Below are 25,338 nucleotides of genomic sequence, written 5' to 3' on the forward strand. Positions count from 1 at the left end.
ATTTGGAATTCAGGAGCAGTTTAGCTGGGCAATTCAGGATCTCATGGGGTTGCTACAATCATCTAAAGGTTTGACTGGGGCTAGAGGATTCAATTCTAAGGTGACTCACAATATGGCTGAGAAGTTGGTACTGGCTCTTGATAGGAGACTCCACTTCTTCTCAATGTTGGCTTCTCCATAGGGCTGCAGAATTGTCCTTGTGGCTACTGGGTTTCCTCAGAGCAAGTGATCCAAGAGAGCAAGACAGAAGCTACAGTCTTTTATGCATAGCCTGGGAAGTTACACACCATCACTTCTGCTGTATTCTACTGATTTTGACAGACCAGCCCTGATTTGATGTGGGATGGGACCACACAAGGATATGAATACCTAGAGGCAAGGATCATAGAGAGCCATCTTAAAGGCTGGCTTCCATATTACTATATATGGTATATTGAGCTGTGTCTGTGTCTGTCTGTGCGTGTCTGTCTGCCTGCCTACTTGTATGTATATAATGGATGGGAATGCTAAACACCAAATACCAACTTCAAGATAGTGGTTTCCTTTGAAAAAAGAAAAGATTATTCTGTTTAAGTGTAGATAATGTTTTGAACAGGAGCAAGGCTGAAATAAAGTAAGGAGTCCAATTACAGTGTAGCTGATAGAAGAGAGGTGTTGTTGGCCTGGACTAAGAAGATGTTGGTAGTGGAGAGAATTGGAAGGATTAAAGGTGTTTAGGAAATAGAATGAAAGGCCATGGTGACTGATTAGATAGGAAGAATATCATGTTCTGGTTCTTAGAGTAGTCAGGGATATCAGACAATTTTCTGAATTGGGCAGTTGTTAAATAATGGTGGTGTTATTGACTGAGATGAGAATTGTCAGAGATGAGTGGTAGTGGTTTGGGGAAGATTATTAAATTTTAGGATTTTTTGAGTTTGAGGTATGTATATAGGAAACTTAGCAGAGACTTGAATATAGATTTGGGACATCAGCAGCATTTAGATGGTACCTGACAATATGAAAGGACATGAGATTGCCTAGAGAGTGTATGAATTGAGAAGCACAAAGACTGGGGGCAAAGCACTGAGAAACTTTCAAAAGGGATGAATAGGGGAAGAAGAACCTATGAAGGAAATGAGAAAGTGTAGACAGAAAGATACAAAACAACCAGGAGAGTATGAAATCACAGAAGCCAAAAGGAAAACTTTTTATAAAGTGAAGGAGTAGGTGGACATATTAGATATTCCTAAAACAAGCAAGTTAAGGGCTAACATTACCACTGAATTTAGCAACTTAAATCCCATATGACCTGGAAGATAATGACTTGTTAGTCATTTTTGGATGAGATCCAAAGCCACTTTGCATTGGGTTGAACCTTAAAAATATCATTTAACCATAATGGACTTTATTGTTCTTAGCTGCAAAAGAAGGACAAAGTCTATAAGATTTCTCTGTCTCTTCCAACACTAAAAGTCTCTGCTTATAGTTCACATTTTTTATGCATAGTAATGCAGAAAGAAGAAAAGAAACAGACAAGATATTAAACCACTGGAATCATATATCATATAGGTTCACCTCTAAGTAGCTTTGCAAAAAACACCCTATATGTGCTTCCTTATTGTACCAGTTCCCTTTCGTAAGTCCTTAAGATACATACAGTCATGTTCATACATGAGATGATCTATTTTGAAGGACTTTACCCATGGTTTTGGACATCAAAGAAGTTTCCTAAATGAACTTAACATTCCTACTTAACAATTGGCTAAAAAATAAGCATTTCTACATTACAACTTTTTCTGTACCTGATGCCCTAAAGCCTTTTTTTTTTAATGTAGTCCTTCTTCAACCCCAAATGTCTATTGTCCTTGCACTTCTCTTAGTCTGGAAAACCCCTTGCCTTTTTGTTTTTATGCGTAAATCCATTGTCATATTCTCCTACTCAATATTCATATTGGTTGACCCATAACTTCTGGATTTCTTTGAGGCAGACTACCTCAGAACATACTTAGGTTATTTTCTTATATTATTGAAATGGAAATCAAAGCAAAAGATTAAAAATAATCCCCAGGGAAGAACTACCTGGTGCAATTTGCACTTAAAAAGAATTTTTGTCTCTAGAGAATAGGAGCTGACAATTGTCAGTAGCTTGTAAATACCCATTGTGACTTTGCTACAACCAGCAGCTGCTATTTTACATATTGTTAAACTTGAGGAGCTTGGGTAATTGTTCTTTGGTTGCAAACCAAGAAATCTAACATTTACATTACAATCTAGTGCACTTGTGGGAATGAAGGAGGCTTAGGATTTATTTCAAAAACAGTATTATAATGAAGGTTTGTCAGTCCTGAATTGTGTTATTCCATGCAGTTTCTCAAAGCTTTCATGTTTCACTCCTTTGAAAGGCTTCATGATCTTTAGTGTAAAAAAAGTGGCTGAGAAAGGTCCTTAATTTTCTCTGTTGACTTCATCTCAGTTATTTTTAAAACAGTAACCCCTAAGCACTTCACCTGCAAAACTGAAGCTTTAGTGAAATCTTCCATGCTTTTGTGTTTAAGATTCCCATCTTTTATTTAAATTCACCTCTGTCAGGGCAGCCCTGGTGGCTCAGCGGTTTAGGGCCGCCTTCAGCCCAGGGCCTGATCCTGGAGACCCTGGATCAAGTCCCATGTCGGGCTCCCTGCATGGAGCCTGCTTCTCTCTCTGCCTGTGTCTCTGCCCCCCCTTGAAAAAAATAAAATAAAATACTTAAAAATAATAATAATATATTCACCTCTGTCTACTTCTTGAAATCTGTGACAGAATAGTTTTTTTCACATATAGAAAGAAGATAAGGGGGTGGGGCACAGAAATAAATAAGTCACCCAGTTTTATGATGCCATCATCATCACTGCCTTTAGAAGTGAGGATATTCATATTAATGGCTCTGACTTTAAGGAAACACTGGATTGCTAAGGATTCTTTTAGCAATGACAAAGGAACTGACAATTTCCAGATATCTTTAGACATTGAAAACTTTAGATAGTACGTATTATAAAGTTCATATTATTATCTTTGGCCTCTTCTTCCTAAAGAAATATAAACTACCCGTTTGGAAGAATTAAAGAAATAGAGATTCTGTCTTTTAAATTTTTATGTAAAAATTCAAATCATGTATCCACAGAGGATTAACTACTATGGGAATTGCTGCCCTACTGTTAACAACAAGACCACCAGACAAAATATGTAAAACAAATTTGTTTAGACATTGGACAATAAGGACAAGATTGTGACCTCTGAGAGAAGAAGAGCAAATGGGATTGACCTTATATTGCCTCAGCTCACAGCCTGAAATTTTGGCTAAATTCTAAACCACAAGACCAGGCTAGAATAACTTCCAATATCAATTACCAGAAATTGTAAAATGGATAATTCTTAGTACTCATACAGGGCCAGAAATCATTAGACTTCCCTCCAGCCAGAGAAGAGGTATCACTGAATATATGAATGTTCAGTGTGCATTGAATCTTAGAAGTGGGGCCAAATTTGGCCCTATAACAAAGTAATCTCTAGATCTGTCCTAAGAAACTTTCTAAAGGACCTGAAAGGATCAAAATAGCATGCAACCAATGATACAACAAGATCCAGCACTTAATGTAAAATCACAATGTCTAACTCCAAATCAAAAATTACTAGGCAAATGAAGAAGGGGGAAAAAGAAAAGAAAAATTAGTCAATAGAAACAGATCTAGAAACAACAGATAATGGAATTAATAGACAAGGATTTTAAAATAGTTACTATAAATGTCTATATTCAGGAGAAAAAAGGAAAATAAGCATAAAATGAAGAAAATAGAACATACAAAAATAAACAGATGTAACTTCTAGAGATGAAACAAATAATATCTGAGATGAAAAGCAGTTGTAGAGGGAACTGACAACATATTTAAACACTCCAGAAAATATCGGTGACATTGAAGTGTATGGCAGTTAAAACTATCCAAAATTAATCTGAGAGGGGGGAGAGAACCTGAAATACATGAAGAGAGCCTCAGTGCCCTGTGAGACAGCACTACATCATCTAATAGAAGTATAAATGGAATCTGAGAAGGAGAGGAGTAAGAGCTAGAAAAAATACTTCTGTAATACCAAAATTTTTCAAATTTGATGAAAACTATGAGCTCATAGATCTAAGAAATTTAATAACTCCCATGTTAGAATACTTATAAAGCCATAGAAAGGAACATTATAATCAAATTATTGAAAACCAATGGTAAAGAGAAAATATTAAAAGCAGCCATAGGGAAAAAAGACATATAAAGCAGAGGAATAAGGAAGACTATACATGAATTTATCATATACTATGCAAACCAGAAGACTTAAGTTCTTTAGAGTACTAAATAGAAAAAAATCTGTTCACCTAGAATTTTTTACACTGCAGAATGTTCTTAAAAAATGAAGGTAAATAAACTTTTTCAGACTTATCAAAATTGGGGAGAATTTATTGTCAACACATCTGTCCAACAAGAAATGTTTAAGGAAGCTCTTCAGACAGAAGGAAAATGATTCTAAATAGAAATTTAGATCTATAGAAAAAAAGATATCTTTCCTCATTTTATAATTTCTTTAAAATGTAATTAGTTATCAAAGTAAAAATAATGGATTGTGTGGTTTGTAACATGCAGAAATAAAATGTATGAAAACAATAGTACAAAGCAAGAGAAATAGAAGCATATTTATCTAAGATATTCTACATTGTACCTATTCTACATTTGTACCTAAAGTCGTAAATTATATGAAGATCAAGTGAAAGAAGTTAAAGATGTAAATTGTAAAACTTTGAGCAAGGTTCAGCAAACCCAATAGGTCAAATCCAGGCCACTGCTTATTTTTGTAAATAAAGTTTATTGTAATAGCTATGCCCATTTGTTTATATACTGTCAGATACTTCTGCTGCAGTGCACTCTGTAGTTCAACAGAGATCTTTATGGCCCACAAGACATAAAATCTTTAATATCTTAGCCCTTACAATGTTACCTGGGTGGCTCAGTTGTTGAGCGTCTGCCTTTGGCTCATGTCGTGATCCCAGGGTCCTGGGATCAAGTCCCACATCAGGCTCCCCACGGGGAGCTTGCTTCTTCCTCTGCCTATGTCTCTGCCTCTCTGTGTCTCTCATGAATAAATAAAGTCTATTTTAAAAAATAATAATATCTAGTCCTTACAGAAAAAGTTTGCTAACACTGACTGTAGGTAAACCCCTAAAAATATGAAAAGGTATGGTTAATGAGCCAATAGTAGAGATTAAGTGTAATCATAAAAATAGTTAATCTAAAAGAGAGCAAGACTAGAGGAAAAGTAGAAGAAAGAACAGGTGGGTCAGTCAATAAAGAAAGAAGTAAGACATACACAAGTAGATTTATACAGAACCCTACTGATAATGTATTACATGAAAATAATGTACACACTTTAATTAGGCTGAGATTGGTTGGCACCTGGGTGGCTCAGTTGATTAAGTGTCCAACTCTTGATTTCAGCTCTGGTCATGATTTCAGGATCCTGAGATTGGCCCTGCTTCTGGCTCCACTCTCAGCTTAAAATTCTCGTCCAGTCCCTCTTCTCTCCCTCACATTTGTGCAGTCTATTTCCTCTCTAAAATAAAAAAGTCGGGATCCCTGGGTGGCGCAGCGGTTTAGCACCTGCCTTTGGCCCAGGGCGCGATCCTGGAGACCCGGGATCGAATCCCACGTCAGTTTCCCGGTGCATGGAGCCTGCTTCTCCCTCTGCCTGTGTCTCTGCCTCTCTCTCTCACTGTGTGCCTATCATAAATAAATAAAAATTAAAAAAATAAAATAAAATAAAATAAATAAATAAATAAAAAAGTCTAGGAAGAGACTTATTTATTTATCTGAGAGACTTATCTAAGATTGTCGGATTAGATAAAATAGCAAGACTCAACTATATGCTCTCTGCAGAAAACCCTTTTCTTTTTTAGGATTTTATTTATTTATTTGAGAGAGACAAAGATAATGAGAGAAAGAATGAGTAGGGAAGAGAGGGAAAAACCGGCTCCCCACTGAGCAGGGAGCCTGATGCAGGGCACAATCCCAGGACCCGGGGATCATGACTTGTGACAAAGGCAGACACTTAACTGAGCCACCCCCTCTGTTGAACTACAGAGTGCACCCACATACCCCAGAAAACCCATTTTAAATATAGACAAGAATAGGTTAAAAGTAAACGGATAAGAAAGGGTATAGCACAGAAACATATGTCTATACAAAGACTTGAAAGTGAGTAATCATAAAAACTTTTCTCATAGTAGCTAGAGACTGAAAACAGTCCAAACATCAATCAGGAAAATGAATAAATCATGCTATATCCATACAGTGAAATACCACCGACAATAAAAAATGAACTACTAATGCATGCAACAACACGGAATAATCTCAAAATCATTATATTGAGAAAAGTCAGATACAAAGTCTGTACTGTATGATATGATTCTAGTAATGTAAAAACTCCAAAAAAGCTAAATACAATCTGCATTGACACAAATCAAATCAGTGGTTGCCTGGGGATTAACTCGGATAGGAAATGGGAATTTGGGAGAGTAATAGAAATGTTCTTTGTCTTGGTTACTGTGTCAAAACTCATCAAATGTCTATTTAAAATAAAAGTATTTTATGTTATTTACAAACTATGCCTTGATCAAGGTTACTTTTAAAATGTACTGAAAGAATGTAGTGGAGGGGTACCTGGGTGGCTCAGTCAGTTAAATGTCTGTCTTCAGCTGAGGTCATGATCCCTGATATCATAGGTCCTGGGATTGAGCTCTGCATTGGGCTCCCTACTCAGTGAGGAGTCTGCTTCTCCTTCTGCCCCTCTCCCCACTGCTCATCCTCTCTCTCTGATTCAAATAAATTAAGTCTTTTTAAAAAATGTAATGTGAGGCTATTGTATATATTATAGGCCTTATAAATTTACTAGAATGAGCAAGGAAATAAGATGTAAAAAATTATAATTTTTAATAAATTTTTAAATAAATTTTATAAATAAAAATTATAACACTGGAAGTGTGATACATTTGAAATCTCCAGAAGATTAATCTGTATATATTTCCTCTCAACTCTGCAATTTTGAGGGTTATGAGTCCTTAGAAGCATTGTAGAATTTATTTTTTATTCTTAAAAAGCTAATAAACATTATCATGTATATATCAAGCAGTGTGTTGTTTTAATTTTTTTTTAAGATTTTATTTATTTGAAAGAGTGATTGAGAGAGAACACAAGTGGGGGCAGGGGCAAAGGGAGAAGCAGACTCACCACTGAGCAGGGAGCCTGACATCTGGCTGGCTCTATCCCAGGACCTCAGGATCATGACCTGAGTCAAAAGCAGATGCTTAACTGACTAAGCCACCCAAGTGCCCTGTGTGTTAAGTGTTTTAAATGATTTACTTATTCCTTGAAACAACTCTGTCAGTTAAGGACTAAATCTATCTTATATGCCATGAAAGTGTGGCCTCAGAGAAGTTATGTAATATATCCAAAGTAAATCAAGATTCCATCCCAGATTTGCCACTAAAGCCTATTCTCCTTCACAGGCTAGTGCTACTTATCATCTTTAAATCTTAGTTGCTTGTGTAAAAAATTCTGCTTCAGAATTTATTATTTTAAAAATGCATATGAAAATTATTTCAAAAGAGTTATTTTATTTTGACATTTGTTTTAGTTACTAAGGCTTTGTAAATCAAGACTATTGAGGAAAAAGATAAGGAAATAGGAATTCTGTGCCGTAATGTAGAAAATCTTTTCAGTTTTATAGTTTATGATAATGTTTCCCTTAATAACTTTTGTTAGAAAATCCCAAATGGTTGAGTTTTGGCTTCTAGCTGACCTGAGGATGATGTTCAAGAGAACATGGAAAGAATTGTTTTGGTTATGTTGTAATATATTCACATCATCTAAGAGAATACTGATTTATCAAGTACCCTGGAAATAATAATCTTCCTCAATAGAACTAGGGTTTATATTTACCAATGCCAAAATCTTTACCTCAGATTCCTGGGAAAGTCTCTCCTTGACCTACTTAGAAGATAATCCTCTGCTTGGGTTTGGTTTGTTGGTTTTTTTTTTTTTTTTTTTCCTGAAAAGTGAATTGTGTGATCCATATGATTGATCTTCCATAAGCCAGTTCTCAGAATAACCTTCAACAAAAGATGAAGGGCATATTCTTAAACCTTTGAAAACATTTTAAACCACATTGATAATAATAGACCCTATATAAGAATAGTAATAATGTAGCTTTAACTTCTAATGAAATCTAATTATCATATGATTACGGGTCTTTTTCATTCAGATGTGACAGTGGTGTATCAAAATGGGTTACCTGTGATATCTGTGAGGCTGCCATCCCGGCGTGAACGCTGCCAGTTCACACTTAAACCTATCTCAGACTCGGTTGGTGTGTTTTTACGACAACTTCAAGAAGAGGATCGAGGAATTGACAGAGTTGCAATCTATTCACCAGGTACGGTCACATTCATTATTAATTCCCACCCAACCCTCATTTCACCCCAGACCACTTCTGCGTGCACACACACACACACTGCTACTAAAGAATCCCACACTCTTAACTTTAGAACACATATTTTTTGCTGAGCAAATGTCAAGAGAGACAGTTATTTCTCTTGCAGTTCTCAAAATATAATTGTTCAATTTTAGAACTGTATATACACAGAAGTCTCATTCAGAAGCACCTCACATATAATGCCACAGGCAAAGATAAGCAATGACATTTTATGTTCTTGAACCTTTTATTATTATCCTAGGTATAAAATAAATTTTTCTAGTAGTTGAGATCTCATCTCTGGAGATAGAAATACTAGGACTTCTTTTTAGATCTTCTGCCTTTCACATGAAAGTTTTCAAAGTAAAGACATATGTGTTTGGAAAAGAATGTAAAATAAGGCACTGAAAAATTCCCATTTGATTTGACATCTGTCCTATTTATTTGAGTGCCTTACCTTTTTTTCCCATTCTTCAAAAAATCTTAAACCTACTGAAAACATAAAAGACTGCATAGGAAGTACCTATTTACCCTTGGATTTATCAGTTATCAATTTATTACATTCTATACTTCATATAGTTTAAGTATACTTAATTCTCATCTTATCTAGTAATATAATTAGTATACCAGTATGGTGTATTTTGCTGACCCTAACATCTGTCCCTATTAAATTATTTGCAACTAATCAGTAATTATACTGAGAAGTACCATACATAGAAAGCATTCTTTTTTTCAACCAACTTCCATCATAGATATATGACATCCATGCCGCTCTCCCAGTGACCCTATATTTCCAGTTAACATCTATATATCTATGTAATTGTTTTACTTATTCATGAAGTTCTGTTAGAAAAGTATATTGTTAAATCTTCATGGACTTGAGGCCATAAAAGCAAAAAACCTCAGATAATAAAAGCTTTGTTTAGCATTGTACTTGGGAATGAGGCAAAAGTAAACTGGAATTTAAAAGAGAAGATATAATTTTTAAAATCTATTTTAAGGATTGCTTTTTCCTGATCATTCTCGAATAATTATGGACATATGACAAGTTTAAATTTTTACATTTAAATTTTTCACAGATGGTGTTCGAGTTGCTGCCTCAACAGGGATAGACCTCCTACTCCTTGATGACTTTAAGCTGGTCATTAATGACTTAACATATCATGTACGACCACCAAAGAGAGGTAAAAAGTAATCTTGATAAGGTCAGACAAATGTGGAAGGGCTTTTGGAAAGAACTTTGTTTTTTCATGGATAACCTTGACAAGTAAATAATCAACAAAACTGAAAGTCTTAGGTCCAGATAGACTCTTTTCGTTGAAAACTCATTGAGTACCTCATACTTGAGTACCTGGTTAGTACACTGACTAAAACTTAGGTACCAGAATGCTTTATTATGGGATATTATCATGCATTCACATACATTAATATTCTAAATGAGCTCCTTCCCTCCATTTTACCTTTTACAAGGTAAAAGTCATATTCTTCTAATAAAATTGTAGGGGGAATCTTTTTAAAGTAAATTATGGACTTCTTGTCCTCTTAAACATTTGTAACAGGAATTAATCTTTTTTTTTTTTCCTGATGGCTCAAGATCAGTAGTGTGAAAGTCAGTATAAAATAATAGTCCTTAGGAACTTCTGATGTATAATATATATGATTTTATATAAAAAGCGTGGTATTTACCTCAGGTGCAAATTTTAAGAGGGTGCCCCCTCAAAAAAAATTTTGATTACCTCAGTAATCAAGATAAAATTTTAAGGAACTATTTTTTTAAAACCAAAGTTAATGCAAAACACCTGTGATGAACAAAATACCAAAATTTACATGAAGGCAATTGTATATTGATTTTTCTTTTTATCCCAGACTCTAAAATGTCTGTGCACAGTACTGATGCTAGAAAGCTCTCTTAAAGTAGCCTTCAATTTGGATCTTTTTTGGTCATTTTTCTCTCTCTGCCATTGATCTTTATTGTCGCTTACTGCTATTGTTAATGCCACTTCCATTATAGTCTCCTAGGATATCCCTTCTTTTCAATTCTGCTTTTGAGAATTGTGTCTAATATAGAGAATATTCTCCCTGAAAGCCTAAACATTGACTGCCTCCAAAATCTGATCCACATCTACTTTAAAGGTTTTCCTCCTTCCCCCTTACATGCTGCCTCCTTTACCTCCACCCTCTATTCTTTTGCTCTTTTCTGAACTGTGACATTCTTTGCTATCCCAGTACTTGCTCACCTTTCTCTAAGGTGCCTTTTCTCTGTCTTCCTAACCTCCTATTCCTCATGTCAAAATTGTCAAGGTCAGCTTTTCCACGAAGGCTTTAATGATCCTATTTTTTCTATTCTTTTTGCTCTGACTCCCAGCCAACTAGAAGTGAATAATCTGTTCTGTGAACTCTTCTTATTCCTCTTCTTTGTTAATGCTCAGACAGAAGGTGCTGTGATTTTGTGTCCCTCATTGTCTCAGGTGGTCATTCTGTATTGAGTGAAGTAAGTAGTGCTCGCTTCGGCAGCACATATACTAAAATGAGTGAAGTAAGTGAGTTAAGGTGGTAGCATTTTGGTTGTTCAGAAGCCAGATTCTCTTCTGTGTGTGAGCTAGTTGACTAGCTTAGAAAAAGTGTAGTGAATACGGCAAGAATGGAAAAGTGTCCTTGAAATAGTAAGACATTACTGAACCAGACTTTATCATGTTGGAATAACTGAATAATGTAGACCAGCGATTGTTAGCTATATACCAGCTATGCTAATACGTTTTTCTTCTTTATTCCCTGATTTTTGAACTAGAAGCTCTCTTTAAAATAACAAAAGTACAGGCCTTAGTTTACTCACTTTATTGTTGTTGTTCTTTAAAAATGCTCTTTCTTTTCCAGCTTTATTGACATATAATTGATATATAACATTGTGAAGTTTAAGGTGTACAATGTGATGATTGATAGACTTTAATATTACAAAATGATTACCACAGTAGGCTTAATTAACATCTCCATCACCTCACATAATTATCTGTGTGTGTGTCTGTGTGTGTGTGTGTGTTTGTAGTAACACTTAAGGTCTACTTTCTCAGCAAATTTCAAGTATACAATACAATATTGTTAACTATAGTCACCATGCTGTACAACAGATCCGCCAAACTTACTCGTTTTACAATGGGAAGTTTGGCACCGTTTGCAGTCATACCATAATACCATACGATCCACCAATCCCACTTTTGGATATATATCAATGAAAATGAAATCAGGATCTCAGAGAGATTCTTGCACTCCCATATTCACTGAAGCATTATTCATAGTAGTGAAGATATGGAAACAACTTAATTGTCTGTCTGCAGATGAATGGATAAAGGAGTTGTGGTATGGTATATACATATAATGGAATATTATTCAGCTGTGAAAAAGAAGGAAACCTGCTATTTCTAACAACCTGGGTAAACCTTGAGGGCATTATACTTAGGAATATTTTGTGTGTGTATATGAATTATCCTGAAAGTTCACATTCTATTTAGATTTTCTATTAGTAAAATTTTATTTTATTTAAGATTTTATTTATTTATTCATGAAAGACAGAGAGAGGCAGACACATAGGCAGAGGGAGAAGCAGGCTCCCAATGGGGAGCCTGATGTGGGTCTCAATCCCAAGACCCCAGGATCACAACCTGAGCCAAAGGCAGATGCTCAACCACTGAGGCTACCCAGGTGACCCTGTTAGTAAAAATTTAAAAGTTGATTAATATATCCTTACATTAGGTATAATAAGCAAGACAGTAAGCTTCCATATATTATGTTGTCAAAAATGAGAGGCTTTTGGGCAGCCCCGGTGGCTTAGCAGTTTATCAAGTCCTATGTCAGGCTCCCTCTATGGAGCCTGCTTCTCCCTCTGCCTGCCTGTCTGTCTGTCTGTCTCTGTCTCTAATAAAATAAATAAAATCTTTAAAAAAAAAAAAAAGAGAGAGGCTTTTAATCAATGACTAATTCTAAACAGCCTGTCTAAATTCTTTATTTTCAGAGTAAAAAATGAATGTTTTAGGTTTTTAAATAGGGTTATTCCTGAGCTGAATAATAAAAAGTAAAGGTAGAAACTGAAAGGGGGAGATATATTTGATTCTCTGGTAATCAGTTTGGTACTCTAACAACTCTTTGCTTTATCTACATCTCAGAATTGTAGAATACTACTTAGCTTCCCCAAAAGACAGTTAGGATATGAAGTTTGTGGGGCACCTGGCCACTCATTTGGTGCAGCATGCAACTCTTGATCTTGGGGTTAGGAGTTTGAGCCCCACATTGGGTGTAGAGATTACTTAAAAATAAAATCTTTTAAAAAAGGAATATGAAGTTTGCAAAGGTTAAAAGTTTGTAATTCATGGAATAACTAGAAATTGAAATGTGAAATTTGGTAAGCTCAATGACACTGGTGTAGAATTTTTAAAATATCTTCTTTTTAAGGATTAATTTGTTTATTCTACATAGAGCATATGAGTCGGGGGAAGGGCAGAGAGAGAATCTCAAGCTGACCCCCTGCTGAGAACAGAGCCCTTCACAGGGCTTGATCTCACAACCCATGAGATCATGACCTGAACTGAAACGAAAAGTCCAACACTCAACCCAACTCAACTCAGCTGAGCCACCCAAGCACTCCTAAAATATCTTTTCAGCATTTAAAGCATTTTCACACATCATAGTTCTCTTATCTCTGTTATTAGACAATGAGAGATTATGCCATTAGATACCATTTCTCACAGGAGCTTAAATAATACTGTTTCAAGTCCGTAAACACTTTTCCCCAAACTTTTAAAACATAGTAAAAATCGGGCAGCCCTGGTGGCTTAGCGGTTTAGCGCTGCCTTCAGCCCGGAATGTGATCCTGGGAACCCGGGGTCAAATCCCACGTCAGGCTCCCTGCATGGAGCCTGCTTCTCCCTCTGCCTGTATCTCTGCCTCTCTGTGTCTCTCATGAATAAATAAATAAAATCTTAAGAAAATAATAATAATAAAAAAAAGAAACCATCGTAAAACTCAAAAATGTAAGAAACAACAAGTGTTGGTGAGAATGTAGAGAGAAAGGAAACTGGTACAGGCAGTTAAAAATAGTTAAAATAGTTGAATAATTGGGGATCCCTGGGTGGCGCAGCGGTTTAGCGCCTGCCTTTGGCCCAGGGCGCGATCCTGGAGACCCGGGATCAAATCCCACGTCAGGCTCCCGGTGCATGGAGCCTGCTTCTCCCTCTGCCTGTGTCTCTGCCTCTCTCTCAATCTCTCTCTCTCTCTCTCTCTCTCTGACTATCATAAAATAAAATAAAATAAAAATTAAAAAAAAATAGTTGAATAATTAAAAACAGAAGTACTCGGGGCAGCCCCAGTGGCTCAGCGGTTTAGCACCTGCCATCCACCCAGGGCATGATCCTGGAGACCCAGGATCGAGTCCCATGTCGGGCTCCCTGCATGGAGCCTGCTTCTCCCTCTGCCGGTGTCTCTGCCTCTCTCTGTCTCTCTCTCTCTGTCTCTCTCTATCTCTATCTCTCTCTCCCCGTCTCTCATGAATAAATAAATAAAAATCTTAAAAAAAAAAAATAGAAGTACTCTACGATCCAGTAATCACACTATCGGGTATTTACCCTAAAAATACAAAAACACTAATTCAAAGGGATACATGCGCCCCTGTGTTTATAGCAGCATTATTTACAGTAGCCATATTATGGAACCAGCCCCAGTGTCCACGTAGATGAATGGGTAAAGAAGATATGGTATGTATGTATGTGTGTGTACATATATATGCACACACAATGGAATACCATTCAGCCATAGAAGAAAATGAAATCCTGCCTTTTACAATGACATAGATAGAGCTAGAGAGTATAATGCTAAATGAAATAGAGAAAGACAAATACCATATGATTTCACTCATGTGGAATTTAAGAAAAAACAAATGAACAAAGTAAAAAGACAAATTAAGAAACAGACTCTTAACTAAAGAGAACAAGCTGATGGTTACCAGAGGTAAGGAGAATGGGAAGATGGATGATACAGGTCATGGGGATTAAGGACTGTACTTGTTGTGATGAACACCAGGTGTTGTATGGAAGTGTTACTATATTGTTATAAGAATCACTATATGGTTCACCTGAGGTTCACCTGAAACTAACACTGTATGTTAACTATATTGGAATTAAAATTTTTTATAAAGATCTTTTAAAAACATAGTAAAGAAAACCATTTTCTTTTGATGATACATAAAACAGATTTTAATTTTGTTTCTATCATATTATCTTCCTCTCCCTGTATGAGGAAGATACTGCTGGCATCTAAGTTACCAGTCTTTTTCAGCTGCATCAAGAGAGCTGTTTGAATTTCTGTATTTAAGAAGGTTGGCAGTCATGCAGATGAGTAGGCATATTCCTCTTCCCCACATTAGAACTCTTTTATAGTGAAAAGGCTAAACAGAAAAGCAATTGAAAGTACTAAGGCTCAGGGATCAAATGATGAGGAGGAACACTAGGATTATATATACCCACGGAGCAGATGGAACAAATCTAATAAAAGAATTAATGAAGGGGAACTTTTCCAGGACAGTTTTTTAAGTTTTGAAATAGTTTTTTCTACTCACTGCCCCCCTCTCAACTTTCACTTCTCTCCTATTTTTCTTTTCCCTGTGATGTGTGGCACTTTAGAACTAAAAATGCTGTATGTTGTGTACTAGAAAACCTGAACTTTACACACTTCCATCAGGCACTGAGGATAAAGGACGTATTGATAGAGGATCTAATAAAGGCCTATTTAACCTTTATGTGGGATTGACAGTCTGTAAGTATTACAGATACTTAAGTGTTAACAACCCTTGTACCTAACCTCAAAATTGAATGGAAAGAGGCAGAAAAAACCTGAAATGAAACCAAGGGACCAGGTCATAGCACTAAGTCTAGCTGGAAGCATCATTGCATTCTTTTGATTACCATAGCTATGGCTGGATTGCCCTCTGCCCACAGGATTAGAAGAGTAACTGTTTTAGCAATTAGATTATTTTAAACCTAATCTAAATATAAAATAGAGGAAGGCCTATGGAAAGAGAGTACTTTAAAAGGTCTTTTATCTCAGTCCATGTTGAAATAATAATTAACTGCCTTCGACTTAATATTGGGGAGGAAGAGAATATAATTTAAATCACTGGTTGTTGAAAGTTATTGTGCTAAGGAGAATCACTTTGATTGGTACCACTAAGCCCTTTTCCTCATTTATCCATCCAGAGGCTACTGGAAACCTTGCTTCTCTCTTAATGATGTAAATGACTTGAGAGAAACGGTTGAACATGCAAACCAAATAAAAACAATAAGTACTTTATCAGAGACTCAACCAAAGTCCTTCTCAAACCATTCTAGTAACTAAGACTTTTAATACCCATTATGTTAACACATCTCTTTGTCTTTCTGTACCTTAATTTCCTGGCACTGATGTTAAGTGCAAAAACATTAAAAATTTCTAATTGCATTTGTAGTAAAGCATACACAGATCATCCAAAAGTGTTGTTGTTAAGCCATTAGCAGATTTATCTTCTCTCATAATTTCATCTCCAAATATGTGGGCATATTTTTCTAGGTCAAAGGGTTTGAGGTTGATGTTTTCTTCCACCATGATAATACCTTGGAACCATGTTCTTCCTGACAAGAAAAATCTAACAAAATAAAGCCAATTCTCTTGAGTTTACTGGGGCTTTAATAATTGGATATCTGTGAGATTCATCTATAAATGATCATTTCATGGTTTTTTCCATTGCTGTTAGAAAGTATCTGATTACACATTAAGTTTTTTTATTTGTTTAGAATAGATAGTGCATTCACAAAGTTCAACTCCCAAAATCAAAGTATATATGGGAAAAAGTCTTCTTTTCCTTGTTCCACATCCACCTTTTGCTGCTTCTGTACCAGGAAGCACTGTTTTTAGTTTCTTATGTTTTCTGACAGACATTGTTGATGCATTTAAGAAAATATAAATGCATAAATTCCCCCCCCTTTGTATGCAAATAATATCATACATATATACATACATAGTATTTGTATCAGTCAAGGTTCAACTGGGGAAGCAGAACCACATAATTATTGTGGAATAAAATAATTGTTATAGGACTGAGTCAACCTTGTACAATTGTAAATGAAGCTAAAAAAGTAAGAGTGGGTTCTGAGGAAGGTGATGGTGGAGTAGGAGAACCCTAGGCTCATCTCCCTCAAATACAACTAGATGCCTATCAAATCCTCCTAAATATCTCAGAAATCAATCTAAAGACTGACAGAAAAAAAAAAATAAAACAGAAAAAAAAAATAAAGACTGACAGAACAAACTCCACAACTAGAGAGAACAGTAGGGCATCTGGATATCTCAGTTGGTTAAACATCTGTCTTTGATTCAGGACATAATCCTAGGGCCCTGGGATGGAGCCCCACATCAGACTCCTCTCTCAGAGGGAGAGTCCTCTTCTCCCTCTCCCTCTGTCTCTACCCCTGTTCATGCTTGCTCTCTCTGTCTCTCACTCTCAAATAAATAAATAAAATCTTTAAAAAAAGTTGAGGGGAGGGAAGAGGCTACATTGTAGATGGAGAAAAAGACATAACTGACTTTTGTAACACACAGAGGCAGGCAGAGACTAAGACAAAATGAGAAGACAGAAAAATTTATCCCAAATGCAAAAACAAGATAAGGCTGCCGCTGGAGATCTAAGCAAAACATATAAGTAACATATCTGATGGATAATTTAAAGCAGTGATCATAAGATTACTCACTGAGCTTGAGAAAAGAATGGAAGATATTATTGAGAACTTTACCACAGAGATAAAAAGAGTTAAAAGGGAATCAGACAGGGATGCCTGCGTGGCTCAGTTGGTTAAGCACCTGCCTTCATCTCCGGTCATGATCTCAGGGTCCTAGGTTAGAGCTCTGCAGTGGGCTCCCTGCTCAGCAGGGGAGTCTGCTTCTACCTCTCCCTCTGCTGTCCTACTTCTTCTGCTCATGATCTCCCTCTCCCTCACTCTCTCTCAAATAAATAGTTTTAAAAAGGAATCAGGGATCCCTGGGTGGCGCAGCGGTTTGGCGCCTGCCTTTGGCCCAGGGCGCGATCCTGGAGACCGGGGATCGAATCCCACGTCGGGCTCCTGGCATGGAGCCTGCTCCTCCCTCTGCCTCTCTCTCTCTCTCTCTCTCTCTCTCTCTCTCTCTCTCTGTGTGACTATCATAAATAAATAAATAAATAAAAATTGAAAAGGAATCAGACATGAGGAGTGCAATAAACTAGATTAGAAACACTTCAAAAAGAAAAAAAATCCAAATATATCACTAAAGAAAAACAGCAAAACACAAAACAGAAAGACAAGAAAGGATCTAGAAACTTATTAATGGACTTTTATGTAATCTTAATCCTTTGCTATAGTATTTACTATAGTGTCAAATAATCTTAAATATGTGTCATTTAGGAAGTCTATGAGTGTATATGTAAGAAAAATACCTGGAAGTGGTAGACTGTGTCAAAGGGTAAATGGATCAAAAACTTAAATTTTGAAGAAGAAAAAATTTAAAAGTACTGAAATACAATCAAAACAGAAATATTTTTTGTAAACTTGGATTGAGAAAGAGCTTTCTAACTATAACATAAAACCCAGAAGCCATAAAAGACAAGATTGGTGTAAAAAATAAATGTTCTACACAGTAGAACCTATAATACGAATATTTTTAAGCTAACATATTTTCAATGAACAGTATTCTCATAGAGACTTATATTTCGTAAAACAAATTCCAAGTCTGATTTCCAATTTTATAGATTTTCAGATTATGATTATCTACACATATTTGATCATTAACATGTCCATACTTCATTAGGAAAAAGAAGAAAAGATATTTAGTTTTGCTTACTTGCCTCCTTTCCTCTTTTCTTCCTCCTCTATCCTTCCCCCTCCTTCCCTCCCTTCCTTCCTTGGACTTCTACACAAATACAGCATTATAGTATTGAAAGTTAAAATGGGGGGATCCCTGGGTGGCGCAGCGGTTTGGCGCCTGCCTTTGGCCCAGGGCGTGATCCTGGAGACCCGGGATCGAATCCCACGTCGGGCTCCCAGTGCATGGAGCCTGCTTCTCCCTCTGCCTATGTCTCTGCCTCTCTCTCTCTCTCTCTCTCTCTCTCTCTGACTATCATAAATAAATAAGAATTAAAAAATAAAATCTTTAATAAATAAATAAATAAATAAATAAATAGGGGCACCTGGGTGGCTCAGATGGTTAAACATCTGACTCAGGTTATGAATTTGGGGTTGTGGGATTGAGCCCCCCCGCATTGTGCTCCATGCTCAGCTTGAGATTCTCTCTCCTTCTGTCCCTTCTCCTGCCCCCCTCAAAAAATAAATCTTTAAAAAAAAAAAAAGTTAAAATTGAAAGAGCATACAATAGGAAAGTCATCGGATAACCAGTCTGAAGATTTTTGTCCATTCCCTGCTAGCTATGCAACTTCCTGTGAAAATTATTAGACCTCATGAAAGAGAGTAACCACTGCCTATATTATTTTTTTCCCTCCGTAGTGACTAGATCCGTAACTAATACAAAAACATATGTTAATCTCATCTCTAGGATTCAGACTCCTCATTTATAAATTTTGGCTGCCAAATTTACTCATGCTTTTATTGTGAGGATAACATGATATAAAAATAGATGAAGAGATTTTGTTAACCATGGATAATTGATCACTACTTAAGGAGTTGTATTTTTGATAGGGGACCAAGCTTTCAGGAGCAATATTGTTATTGATCTAGTAGAAATATTATAACTCAGTTCCAGTCATGGAGTTAGGAGACATGGATGGACTCTATCACTTCACTGTGACATTCCAGACAAGCTACTGCCTTCTAGAGTGTAGCTTCCTCTTCTGGTAACTTTGAAGAGTGTAAAGCCATATGCAAATGTGAGCTACAACTTCAGTGCAAAGAAGACCCTGTTGACATGGATGACTTCTAGAACTCAAAGTGTTCTTGCTTTTGTCTGTTTCCATTAAATCAGCACACATTTATTGAAGTGTGCAAGATGCTCTACTAGGTGCTATATCCTGTTTTACTTTATCAGCTCTTCTCTAATCCAATTTGCTACCCTTATTTGAATTTTTCATTGATTGCATTTCTGTGATAACTGTACTAAAGGATATCCTTGAAAAAAGTTTAAATACATGACTAATTCTGACTATGGCTTATTTTTGTTTAGGTGAGGGCTGACCTTATGCTGTATGTAACAAAATGTCTCATTTAAGGCTAATAAGGTTTTAAAACAAAAGTTTTCTTTCTTGTGTTTTTTGTTTTTATTCTTTTGACAGCTGAGATCAGATTTTTTATTAGATTCTCAAAACATAATTTTTAGATTTCTGGAAACACATGCTACTCACAGAAAAGGGTATTGAATCAAAGAATTTAATATTTTACTCTTTAAATCATTGTTCTTAACTTCATGCCCTCTAAAACATGGTATTGAGGTCCAAACAGCTATATCCTGTGTCTTTTCCCAACAGGAATAAATTAAAGTTGGTATGCTAGGGGAAAGGTTTATGGAATCTAATAGTTTTAGGATAATTGTATTTTTATTTATACTTTTGTATTTGCAAATTTGAAATCCTGTGTATTTTTTTCCTTAGGTATTAAACAGGAGGAATATCACCAATTAAAATGGCAAGACCACAGATAAATTATAGATAAGCATTTTGATAAGCATGACAATTAGATACATTCTGAACCTTTCTGCTAGTTTTTAACGTATTGCCTAAAATTTTGTTTTTATCTAATGAAGATTATTACTATTGTAACCTTATTTGTAGTATTTTGACTTCTAAGAATATAAAGGTATATGTTGGCTTCAAAATTTTCAGGTTGCCTTAATATGAATTGACTTTCTAGGATTTGTAGATACCTCTTTCTTAAAAAGCAACTATCACTCTCCTTCAGTTGAACTGATGGTGGGATCCCTGTAGCAAATGAATCTGTCTTATTTTTATTATTGTCTAACAGACTTGGGAATAGTAATGCTCCATCTAAGGCAAACATTTAAAAAAATGTAACCCCTTTTTTTCAGACCTCTTAAGCCATGAAAATGCAGCAACACTGAATGATGTAAAGACACTTGTCCAGCAGCTGTATACTACACTGTGCATCGAGCAGCACCAGTTAAACAAGGAAAGGGAGCTTATTGAAAGATTAGAGGATCTCAAAGAACAACTGGCTCCCCTGGAAAAGGTGCCAATTCAAATCACAGACTTTCCTCTTCAACAGTAATTTTCCAAAGCATATATGTTTGCTTTCTCCCCCCTCGATCATTTTTGGTAATTGAGTTGTGTCAATCAAATTGATCCTTTAGTTTTGGGAGCTAAACTATAAAAAAATTTCAGTCAAAGCTAAGAAAAAACTTTAAAAGGAATAGTTTTGAGTCTTCATAATGGCATATAATTTCGAGCTCTAAATGTCTCCCCTTAACCAGATTTACCATCTTTGCAACAAAAATTGAAAAAATTACTGACTGAGAAAAGTGGTGGGTGTAGTGAATAATGATTTTGGCCAGGGATCAATATTATATGGAATATTATGCAGCTGTTAAAAATGATTATATAGCTCTAATACAAGAATATGCATGTTATTTTATGAAAAGTAAATTATAAAACAGTGTGCACATTAGTGTATACTATGATATGATTTTTAAATTTTTTATTTATTTATGATAGTCACACAGAGAGAGAGAGAGAGAGGCAGAGACACAGGCAGAGGGAGAAGCAGGCTCCATGCACCAGGAGCTCGATGTGGGATTCAATCCCGGGTCTCCAGGATCGCGCCCTGGGCCAAAGGCAGGCGCCAAACCGCTGTGCCACCCAGGGATCCCTATGATATAATTTTTAAATGTGTTGTGCATATAGCTATGCGTATTTATATATATGTATATGTAAACCACAGGAAAAATGTCAAAAGGAATATATTCCAAAATGGTAATGGAGTGGTAGGATGATGATTTATTTTTCTTTTTTACAATTCTAGATTTTTTATAGTAAGTGTGTCATTTTTTAATGATGCAGAAATTTTCATTTTCAGAAATTAGACTATCAGAAATTATGAAAGGGAACAAATACTCTTAATATTGCGCTTTTTCTCATTTCCTTAAAAATAATGAACATGTATCTCAAGGTTGTTCTCATTAAATTTAAGACCATTAGAAATGTGATAAATTAAACTTGCACTGTTACAAAGGAGAATGAGATTTAAATTTGATATTTTCAGAATATAAGGAAAGCATTTTTTAATGTACCAGCTATAACAAAATAATTATCATCCTTTATTGAATACTTCTTCTGTGCCAGGAATTGTGCAAGTATTTTATCTGTGTTCCATTATTTAGTCCTCAGAACAACTCTGTAATGACACTGAGGATGATATACAGATTGGGGCCTGGGCACAGGTATTCTGAATACAGAGTCCATGCTCTGACTCACTGTGCTGTTCTGCCCCTAGCAGACCTCTTGAGTAAAGAATGATGATAGGGCAGCCCCGTGGCCCAGCGGTTTAGCGCCGCCTTCAGCCTGGGCCTGATCCTGGAGACCCCGGATCGAGTCCCATGTCAGGCTCCCTACATGGAGCCTGCTTCTCCCTCTGCCTATGTCTCTGCCTCTCTCTGTATGTGTCTCTCATGAATAAATAAATAAAATCTTTAAAAAAAAAAAAAAGAATGATGATAGATTAAATCTTGTATACTACAGTAAGAGAACACTGGCATGTTTTCATATCTCGCCCTCAAAGAAGATAATTGTGTAGTTGGATGAAGAGTTGTTGACTCTAACTTATTCCCATAGTTTCACTATATTTTTATCTACTTCTAGGTGAAACATAAAACATAAGTATCCTAAGAAAATTGTTACTCCTATAAAATACTCAGTAAAAACTACAGATGCTATCTAGAAAGACAATCTGCATTTACTAGAATAGAGGCTAATATGTCTTGATTATGAGCCCTATTTCTTCAGTGAATGTAGAACAGTTTAAGTTTATAATTTGTTCTATGTTAAAATGCCTTATGGTTGATTGATCATGTGTGCCCCGTAGGTACGAATTGAGATTAGCAGAAAAGCTGAGAAGAGGACCACTTTGGTGCTATGGGGTGGACTTGCCTACATGGCCACACAGTTTGGCATTTTGGCCCGGCTTACCTGGTGGGAATATTCCTGGGACATCATGGAGCCGGTCACCTACTTTATCACTTACGGAAGTGCCATGGCGATGTATGCATATTTTGTAATGACACGCCAGGTAAGAATTCCTCTTCAAGTAACTTTTTATGAGATGCTAATGAAGTTTTGGTTGTCAAAGTAGTTCTCTTTTCTTTCATATTCTTTCTAAGGCCAGTTCCCTTTAAGTACTCACTCTTTTATCCTACACATACACACACACACACACGCGCGCGCGCGCGCGTGCGCGCACATGTACCTGCATGATAATTGTGTATTAGCCCCTATTCTAGGTGCTAAAGATAGGGAGGTAAATCATGGCTACTGACTTCATGAACCTCACAGATTATAAAATGAGCCATATAAACCATTAAATTCAGGAAAAAATTCACACTAAGTTATAGGATAAAAGGGCAAAGGAGAAGAATGATCAGCTACAGGATAGCTTATTCAGCCAGTTGGCCTGGCTTTTTGTGTACTATGTAGTTAATTTGAGAGTTGGATGGGGTAGTCTCAAGCTTTTTGGTTTTATTGAATTTTTGGAATGGAAAGTTGGTGATCAGATATTTAAACTGAACTCTATGCTATCTCTAAGTATCTTAAGAGTATAGGTAGGCTTCTTTGTTACTGTTTTTACTTCCTGGAAGATAGGTGAAAATTAGGTATCTAATCACTTTATGTGCCTGTCCTATTCTCTAGGAGGCAAGACTCACTTATTAAATATCAGTATCTAGAAATAATTTTTGTTGCCAGTGTTATTTTTATAATAGCTTGAAAATCCCTGTATCACTTTAGAAAGTATGAAGAACTTATTATTACTTATTTTTATCTGTGTGATGCCAACACAGATCCAACCTCCCTTGATAAAAAAACATTTGTGATGAATGATGATACATGAGAAACCTTTTCTCTATTCTTAGGTATCAAAAGAAAGTTGAGAATGGCTTCTCTTATATTTTTATATGGCTGCTATTGAACATAGGCATTTTGTGTCTGTTGTTGTTAGAACACTGGTCATAGGCCTATTTCTGGGTGAGAGAATGAAAGCTCAAGAATGTTATTTAACCTTTCTGGGCCTCTCAAATTTGTCTAGTAGAAAAGAGAGATGATAAACTGTTCATGTCCTGCCATCATTTGCCCAGAGTATCCAGCACCAAGTCCCATGTCTGGCTCATACTCATTACTCTGTGTAAACAGAATTAAACAACCAGATTAGTCATGTCTAATCACAGCTCTGGACTTGGCTTTGCTGTCTGTCTGTCTTTTTTTCTTTCCTTCTCTCTCTCCTCTCTTCCCTGTTCCTGTTCCTTATATACACACCCCTTTAATAGGTTCTTTTTATCTATTGATTGAAGTCCAAACTCCCTAGCCTGATATTCATAACTGGTTGCTCTCTGTCTTCTCCAAAGGTGTGTCAATTCCCACAGTGTACTTACCATGTGTTCTAAACAAATCAAATTATATTCTTAACTCCCCCAAATGCCCTGAGTTTTCTACCACTTCATTCCTTCTCATCATTTTGTCAGCTGGGAAAGTTCTCCCTGTTCATCTCTACCTGTTATATTTCAAGGTTTCTTTTTTTTTTTTTTTAATTTTTTAAAGGTTATTTATTTATTTATTCATGATAGTCACACAGAGAGAGAGAGAGAGGCAGAGACACAGGCAGAGGAAGAAGCAGGCTCCATGCAGGGGAGCCTGACGTGGGATTCGATCCAGGGTCTCCGGGATCACGCCCTGGGCCAAAGGCAGGCACCAAAACCACTGCGCCACCCAGGGATCCCTATTTCAAGGTTTCTTAATGCTTATCTTTCATAAACCTTTGGCCAGTTCACTACAGCCAACTTTGAATGGTCCTTCTGAATTCCTGTAGCACATTGTGCCTCTCATTTCACGTATCCTGTGCTGTCTTGCATTATATTTATTCACATATAATTTCTTCACCCCTCTACTAGACTTAATGTCTTATGAGGTGAGGCATTCAGTTTTTTCTATTTCTGTTTCCCTTAGTTACTATTAATCCATTACCTGTCATCATCAATCATGAATAATTCAGTATTTACTTCTGCTTCTTGTATGGCAATCCTCCCATTAGGAAAAGTTAGAGTAGTTAGACAAAACATAAAATACATCTGCCATAGGCACTAGAGAGCTTATAAGATAGCAAAAATTACCATGCAAGGACCTGAAGAAAAGGAAGGTGAACTTGATGTTGGGTGTGCTTATTCCCCTGGGGATTTATGCTGACGGAACAGGGTAAGACTGAGAAACCAAGAAGCTGAGCCATACTTGATAGTCTAGAAGAACCCAAACCATAGAGTTAGCTTTGGTTTGGAACCTCTAATGGCTACCATTGTAGAATAAGGATGAACCTGTTGTAGGTTCTCTCTGAACCATAGCCCATATTCATTCGTCTGAGTCCTTCAAATTAGACTAAGATATTCCTAGAAGAGTGGTAATCCCAAAGTGGTAGTGCTCATAGATTCCAGGCAGAAGCAAACAGAAGTCATCCCTGGAAGAAGAAGAAAAAGAAAAAAAAAAAACATTGGAAAGAAAGAAAACTGACGTTATTCAAAGATTTTGTACCTAAAAAAATACAAAGCCATGTA

The 25,338-nt window shown here is 36.2% G+C and overlaps 1 protein-coding gene across 6 annotated transcripts in view; it reads left to right on the forward strand.

Moving 5' to 3' along the window:
* Positions 1-25,338, forward strand: part of MCU (mitochondrial calcium uniporter) — a 218,225-nt gene that overhangs the window by 186,015 nt on the left and 6,872 nt on the right. For all 6 annotated transcript variants that reach the window (XM_035715229.2, XM_035715233.2, XM_035715232.2 and 3 more), the window contains exons 3-6: positions 8,314-8,484; positions 9,603-9,707; positions 20,602-20,762; positions 22,611-22,814. In XM_035715229.2, the coding sequence (XP_035571122.1) occupies positions 8,314-8,484; positions 9,603-9,707; positions 20,602-20,762; positions 22,611-22,814 (641 nt within the window). The remainder of the gene's footprint in view (positions 1-8,313; positions 8,485-9,602; positions 9,708-20,601; positions 20,763-22,610; positions 22,815-25,338) is intronic.

The sequence above is a fragment of the Canis lupus genome, chromosome 4 (assembly GCF_003254725.2).
Source record: "Canis lupus dingo isolate Sandy chromosome 4, ASM325472v2, whole genome shotgun sequence".
NCBI classification, from domain to species: domain Eukaryota; kingdom Metazoa; phylum Chordata; class Mammalia; order Carnivora; family Canidae; genus Canis; species Canis lupus.